We start from the raw sequence: 7,018 nt of genomic DNA, 5'->3' as shown, positions 1-7,018 counted from the left end.
CGCCGTTAATTGCACAATATTTACGTTACAGAAACTGTAGCGTTATGGTCAAATACAAGAATATAAAACCATTACGCCGTAGATATGCAGCTATATCGACCAACTGACTTGTCGACCTTCTTATATGTATCTATTTGTATTTTGAATTACATGTAATTATGACTTTGAATTGTTTTGATTTTCTCAATAAATTGAATATCCATGATATTCATTACTGATAAAAAGAAATTGTTTACTCATTTTATGTCTCAGAAATCCACAGGAACTACAATACCGTACACTATACTTGACCCGACTGATCAACTAATTCCAGCTGTTCAATGGCATCGATTCTCAATTGCCATCTGTTAACCTTTCCATTCTCAAGCATCGGCAGACTATGGAATCGAAGGAAATATTTTGGCATTTCTCCAAGACCATCAATACTATCGGACCCAATGACGTTTTCCATGCAGAACTGTTTTACATCGGATGGTGAGTTTTCAATCCATGGATCTGTGACGTAACAAACGCAAATTTCTTCGTATAGACGATTGTCAGGTACACCAACGACAATCAAATTTTTTATACCAATCATTCTTCTGATGAGCTTTTCAATGCTAATGGGCATTATTTTCCGTGTTCCTCGGAAAATGCAATGCTTGATCCGCCCTTTTATCATAATATTATTTTGGTCATTTATATGTGCAATGTCGCCAGATCGAAACCACATTCCCGGCAAAAGAACATCGCCAGTTGACTCTGGGTTCTCGTAGTATTTCTCAAATCCGTAGAGACTTCGAATACATAATTCTCCACTATCACCTTTTCTCAAAATATTTCCTTCTTTACCAATGATCTTCACTTCTATACCTGGAAATGGTCTTCCTACGTCACCAATTTTCATTTCAGCAGCAATAGTAATAGGCGGAAGCTTAGATACCCAAAATATCTCAGTTAATCCGTATACAACTCTAAGATTCCTAGTAAATACGCCGACAATCTTTGTGTGACGATTTTCAACCAGCTGTCCAGTTGTGAGGACCACGTCAAGTTTGAAAGAATCTTTGTAATTTTTTTCGTGATCCACCAGATCTGAAAGAAAGTAAGGTAACAATAGTGCCGATGTGCACTGTTCTTCCTTGATTACTTCCCATATCTTCATTGTGTTACCTCCTTTGGTGGCGATTGAGGAATCGCAGAATACTCTAGGCTCCCCTTGGTACACTGAAAAAATGGGAGTACCACCTGACCAACCAAATGGTCGATCATTGTACGTTTTCCCGGAGAATATCATAATATCGTTGATTGCTTGAAAATGTGTTTTAGGGATCAGTTTAGGCTTCCCTGTACTGCCCGAGGTCGGGAAAATCACAAGTTCATCTTCAGGGTAGAGCGTAGGAAATTCCACATTGGTTTCGTTTAACTGTAATATTCCCTGGAGGTAATCATATGAAGTTAGATGCTCGCTCTTTCTGAGAAACGCCAATGTGGAAAAATTCGAACATTCTTTGTTATATGCAATAAGTCGTAAAATCATATCCACATATTCATTTCTTCTTCCTGGATCTATCAAAATGGCCTTACACTCAGCAATTGAAACCATTTCATGAACGTCTCTGGCGTCGGTCTTGCCGAAGGACACGTGGACAACAATACATCCCGCGATGATTATTGCTAATTCTGCGATTACCCATTTTAAGGTGTTGGGTCCAGAGAGAGCAATTTTATCTCCCTTCTTCATTCCTTTCTTGATCAGATAACCTGCTAACTTTGTTGCCTGTGTCTGAAGTTGATGACAAGTCAAGCTTTCTCGGGTCCCGTCAATACCTCGATAAATGAGAATTTCTTTATCTGGAAACAGTGTTGTTATTTCATTGAAGACTTGAGTAATTGTCTTGTATTGACATGGAATCGTCCGAGGAACACAGAGATAACTGAATTCTGACATGACGAACACGATTCTACAATAGAAAGTAAATTAACTCAAAAAGATGATTGCAGCATTTACTACCTAACGAAATACAATTCTCCTACGGTAGTTAGGGGATGTTGCTAAAACATGGTATGGAAAACGTAATGGAAGACGGAACGGAAGACCGAACGGAACGGAAAATATTGTATGCAATAACGTTATGAGGAGGTCAGCATTTTTGTAAAATCGAAAGGCTTATTATGAGCAAGGGAAGCAGATATTACAGAGAGAAGAATAAGTCATCCACAGAGTCCACCGTTTCATATACTTCATTCTAATAAATATGTATTTCAAACCTATTAATTTACTATGAAAACTATCAAACTTACATTGGTGGGTACCATCTTTTTGCCCGGCTTATGTTGTGCCCCCCTCCCTCTGCATATTTTGACAGAAAAAAATAAAACAAACATACTGAAAAAGACTTGAGTTATAATTTAACCTCTCTTGATTTTTATCACTATTATATTCTGACTGTTACCTTATGAAAAGATTTTATGAACTTATCTAATGTATAAAAGCCCCGAAAACAACATTGTAAAACATTAAAAAAAAATTCAACGAATTTCATCAAGCACCATCTTTTTAATTCGAATTAGCTTTTAATTCAACTTGATATTTTTAAGATAATTTGATATGAATTTGAATTTCGTTCTACAACTGATATGATACACATTTATGTAAGATTTTCCTCATTTAGGATTAATTTATGTTAATGCTCGTACATTTACCGATATCATACGATTTTGTGTTGAACCCGAATTTATACAGCGGAAAAGAAAGGTTGAAACAGAACTAATTAAAATCAAGGTGAAGTTCACTACCTATTGTAAGAGGATTTAACAGTTTTATTTCATAATATATAAAATAACTAAAAAGACTAACAGAAATTGGATGCTTGAATGTAATTATAAGGTCATATTATTATCAATCTAAATGTTTAGCTACAGTGATCAATCTCATAACTCCTATAAGCAATACAAAATAGATAGTTGGGAAAAACACGAACCCTTGGACACACCAGAGGTCAGATCAGGTGCCTAGGAGGAATAAACATCCCCTGTCGACCGGTCACACCCGCCGTGAGCCCTATATCCTGATCAGGTAAACGGAGTTATCCGCAGTCAAAATCAGTGTGACAAGACCGGTTTAACAATCGGTATGAAACACGTCAGACAGCATTTGACACAATGATAGGTTGTAATGACGAACTAGATCATTATAACGACCATAGAATTTGCGAAAAGCTAACTTCACTCGAAACTGTTGAAACCCCTCTATCATAAACTTGTTTGTCAGTAACTTACCTCGATTTAAAAACTGACTATTCGCAAAACAAGCTTTTGCATATCAAATCAGTTGATATATAAAAACACCATATGCAGGCAATAATGTAATATTGCTACATAAATATGGTTTAACAAAAGTATGTAATGGTCAGCCAAAAGGTGAATACCAATTATTGAGTTATACGTGAAATGAAGTAATCGCAATTCTTTGTTATGTAAGCAAAGCTTGTGACATGGTTTTGTTTACATTAAACTGTATAATAGAAAATAACATGTTTAAAACAAAATGCAATGTGTCAAACACTAGAAACTATTTAAATGTGGTAAGAATTCTCTTGTAAATTCTTAAAAAATCCACTTTAAACGAAATTTTATCTAGTTCACTCTACCTATCTAAACAAAAACATGGCACGAACCCTGTTTACATTATAAAGAATTTCGAATTTTATATTTCTTATGTACCATGCCAACTGTGATTCAGATGTTTGCTGATCATTAGTAATACCGTAGTTAAGCATTCTACATATTAAAAATCAAAACATGAACTTCAATTTTTTCAGCTAAAATCGTGTCGATGTCTCTTTAGATAATATTAAATATCGAATGCATCATGAGGCACTTCATACTTAATGGCGTTATAATTTAAAAAATCCCAACAAATACAGGCCGTATCGCGTGGAAAATGTCATAATTTTATCGCGTTCGACTTTTTCTATCAAACGATACACTATGGCAAGTAATTCTTATTTGGCCCAGCATAGTTTTTTTTTAACATAACTAGGGTATACTTAATTCAAAAAAGCTATATGCTGGTCATCTTGAAAATGACGTTAATTGGGTCAAAATGGTGATTCAAAATGGCCGACCTGAATTGCTCCAATTTTTTAGAATTATAGGTTCAATCTTATATTTGATTGCTAATTTGTCAAATAATATTCATTCTAGTAACAAATAAAAATGATAGAATACGTATACAGTGAAACTTCTCCAAACCGGCCCCTCAGAAAACCGGTTCTCCCTGAATATCAAAGTCCCGGCAGAAACCTTAACATTTCCTTACAAAGAAAGTCTCACAAAACCGGCCACCCCTGAAAACCGGACATCGGCCACTTTTTAAAGTACAATTGTTAACAAACATGTGTAATTTACCCTTATAATACCGGCCACTATTTGAAGACTAGAAAATTTTGGCCAGATGGTTGATTAAGATCAGGTGTGAAAAATGACTGACCTACTGGCCAGGTGGGAAATTATCTACCGGAGGTGTGAAAAACACCAGTGGCCTCTATAAGTTCTATAGTTTACCTATTGTCCAGGATGACCCAAGTGACCCTTTCAAATTTCTGTATGAAATGTTATAAACAGATATGCACATATTGAATGAATACAATCAATCCGCCATATTGTTGCACCATGGATATAAGCGACAGTTAATAAACAACAAACCCATGACTGTTAATGATAATTTTCAATAGATAAATGATTTTTGGGGGGTTTCCATAGACTTAAAATTCCTAAGAAACATCAAAATTAAAATCATATACTTACTACTGTACTTTTCAAAAACGTCAAAACAAATTTGTTAACGATATAAGCAATGGACGTAAACAGAGTTTTTATAGGTAAGAGGAATTCCAATAATAGGCCATTAATAGACTTCTGTGTTTTCTTTATGTATCCCGTTATAAATTTTTAATTAAAATTAGATGATTGCAGCAAGACTATTTCTCGTAATAATTACCTGTAGGTACAAGCGGACTAGTTTGATTTCCACCAATAATTGATCAGAGATCCCCATATCAAAGTGAGCAGTACCTACTCTGTGTATTAATTGCAGCAATCAAATGGCTATGTGTTTGTTTTGTTTATGAAACATAAGCCGAAATTCTACATAAATGCTGCTAGTCTACAGATTTCTATACATATATCAAATGCAGTTTTATTTAAACAGAATGTTTTCCATTATTTATGCATGTAAATGTAAAAATGTTTATTCATGTTTAAATAGTTTTAGTGGTATAGATTGAAAATAAACATGTTAGTAAATTATTTTGTTTTATTTCCAATAGTGAAACAATAGTCCTTGAACACCATATTATATGGTTTGTGTTATGTCAATGAAATATCTAAAAAAAAAATTGAGCTGAAACGTCTCTAAATGCTAAATTCTCGGTATACCGGCCACCCCTCTAAACCGGCCGTTTTTTTCGGTCCAACAGCTGGCCAGTTTAGAGACGTTTCACTGTACTGCAGTATTGATAATTGTTTAATCAATTAGCACACATATAACTGTGTCAATGTCATAATATTGCAATTTTTTCTTAAACAGCTTTATCAAAATTTCACAAAAACTGGCTGAAACGATGTAATAATATCCTTTCATCAATAATAATTTCATGAAGCTGTTTCAGTAAAGAATATACAAAGTGTTGGTGAAAATTAAAGGAAATATATCGCATAATGGACTTGATAAATAAGTTAACAAAAACAGAGTCATTGCCCCTGGATTCAATGCTTTTGAACATAAAATTGATTATTCATATACAACTTCGACTTTTGAAATATTCTATGGTTAGCCAGGTTTTTTTTTTTTTTACAATAGCTATAGAAAAAAGACTCCAACAAAATTTATGTTCCTGTCATGTATAAATCTGTTTAAATCTGATAGGAAAATGTGCCTCGCGTGAATTTCATGTGAAATGCTGTTCGCGTGAAATTCACATGAACGTTTCACGTGAAATTCATATAAATTTCATGTGCATTTCACAAGAAAAGTGATTCACGTGAAATTCACGTTAATATATTTACATGAAATTCACGTGAATCACTTTTTTATTGAATACCACGTGAAAAACATTATGTCACCTTTAACATTGGTTCCTTCCGAAAATTTTAATGTGATTTTGATTTTGCAAGGATATAATGTTAATGGTGATTCACGATAATTTTACTTATCGATAAATTCACAGAAACAATTTCACACAAATTTCACGTGAAAAGCTATTCACGTTAGAAAATTCACAAGTAATGCGATTAATGTAAGATATTCACATTAAATTTGAACGCTTCCGCTGTCGGTAGACGATGGGCTGGTAACATCATTTCATGTTTCCGTAATTTGGCATCAATAGCACAATTACTGCCGGAACACCGTTTTTACCCGAATTTTACACACATCCTCAAATTTAGTTAGCCCTTGGCATTTCCGGTTTTAAAACTTCAAGTTCCAAAATGATGGAAAGAGCTCTTTCAATCGATTTTTTTATGGAAAATGACAGATTTTAAGTTCGTTAATTTTTCGGGTCGAGGGGTATCTTGTTTCTTTTGTAGAAAAAAAATGATTTATATGTAGTTAGTTCAAAGTTGTGCGAACTTGCAGTGGAACTGAAATTAACTACGGTGTAAAACTTATACAGTACCAATTTTAATGTATCAGCTGCCTATTTCGACAAATAATGTCTCTTCAGTGATGCTGAACCGAAATGTTTGAAATCCGAAATAACGATAAACTTGCTAGTGTTATTATAAGGAAATTCAGAGTGGTAAAAAGTGGAGTCAAATTCGTCTAAGGATAAGAGCTTTGCATGAGGGAGTTAATTCTTAATTTTGAAATGAATTTATAAATTTTATCATTGCAATGATATATACATCCGTATTTTCAAGCTAGTAACGAAAACCTTAGCTACTGGGCTGTAGAGACCCTCGTGTACTATCGGTCCACCAGCAGAGGCTTCGCCCCCGGGTCATAATATTGAACTTAAAATGTACCAATTTT

General features: G+C 34.2%; 1 protein-coding gene across 1 annotated transcript; it reads right to left on the bottom strand.

Annotated features, from left to right (window-relative positions):
• Positions 1–280: 280 nt before the first annotated feature.
• LOC130048772 (medium-chain acyl-CoA ligase ACSF2, mitochondrial-like) lies at positions 281–1,930 on the bottom strand. Its single transcript, XM_056145823.1, has one exon. It carries the CDS (start codon positions 1,928–1,930, stop codon positions 281–283), a length of 1,650 nt encoding a protein of 549 aa, XP_056001798.1.
• Between the last annotated feature and the right edge of the window lie 5,088 nt (positions 1,931–7,018).

Source organism: Ostrea edulis, chromosome 7 (genome assembly GCF_947568905.1).
Source record: "Ostrea edulis chromosome 7, xbOstEdul1.1, whole genome shotgun sequence".
Lineage (NCBI taxonomy): Eukaryota > Metazoa > Mollusca > Bivalvia > Ostreida > Ostreidae > Ostrea > Ostrea edulis.
Note: the sequence above shows the minus strand (reverse complement) of the source record. Positions and strands in the feature narration are given on the sequence as shown.

Bases quoted from the DNA above. Each gene is read 5' to 3' on its own strand.
- LOC130048772 (XM_056145823.1), bottom strand. From the start codon at position 1,930: ATGTCAGAATTCAGTTATCTCTGTGTTCCTCGGACGATTCCATGTCAA.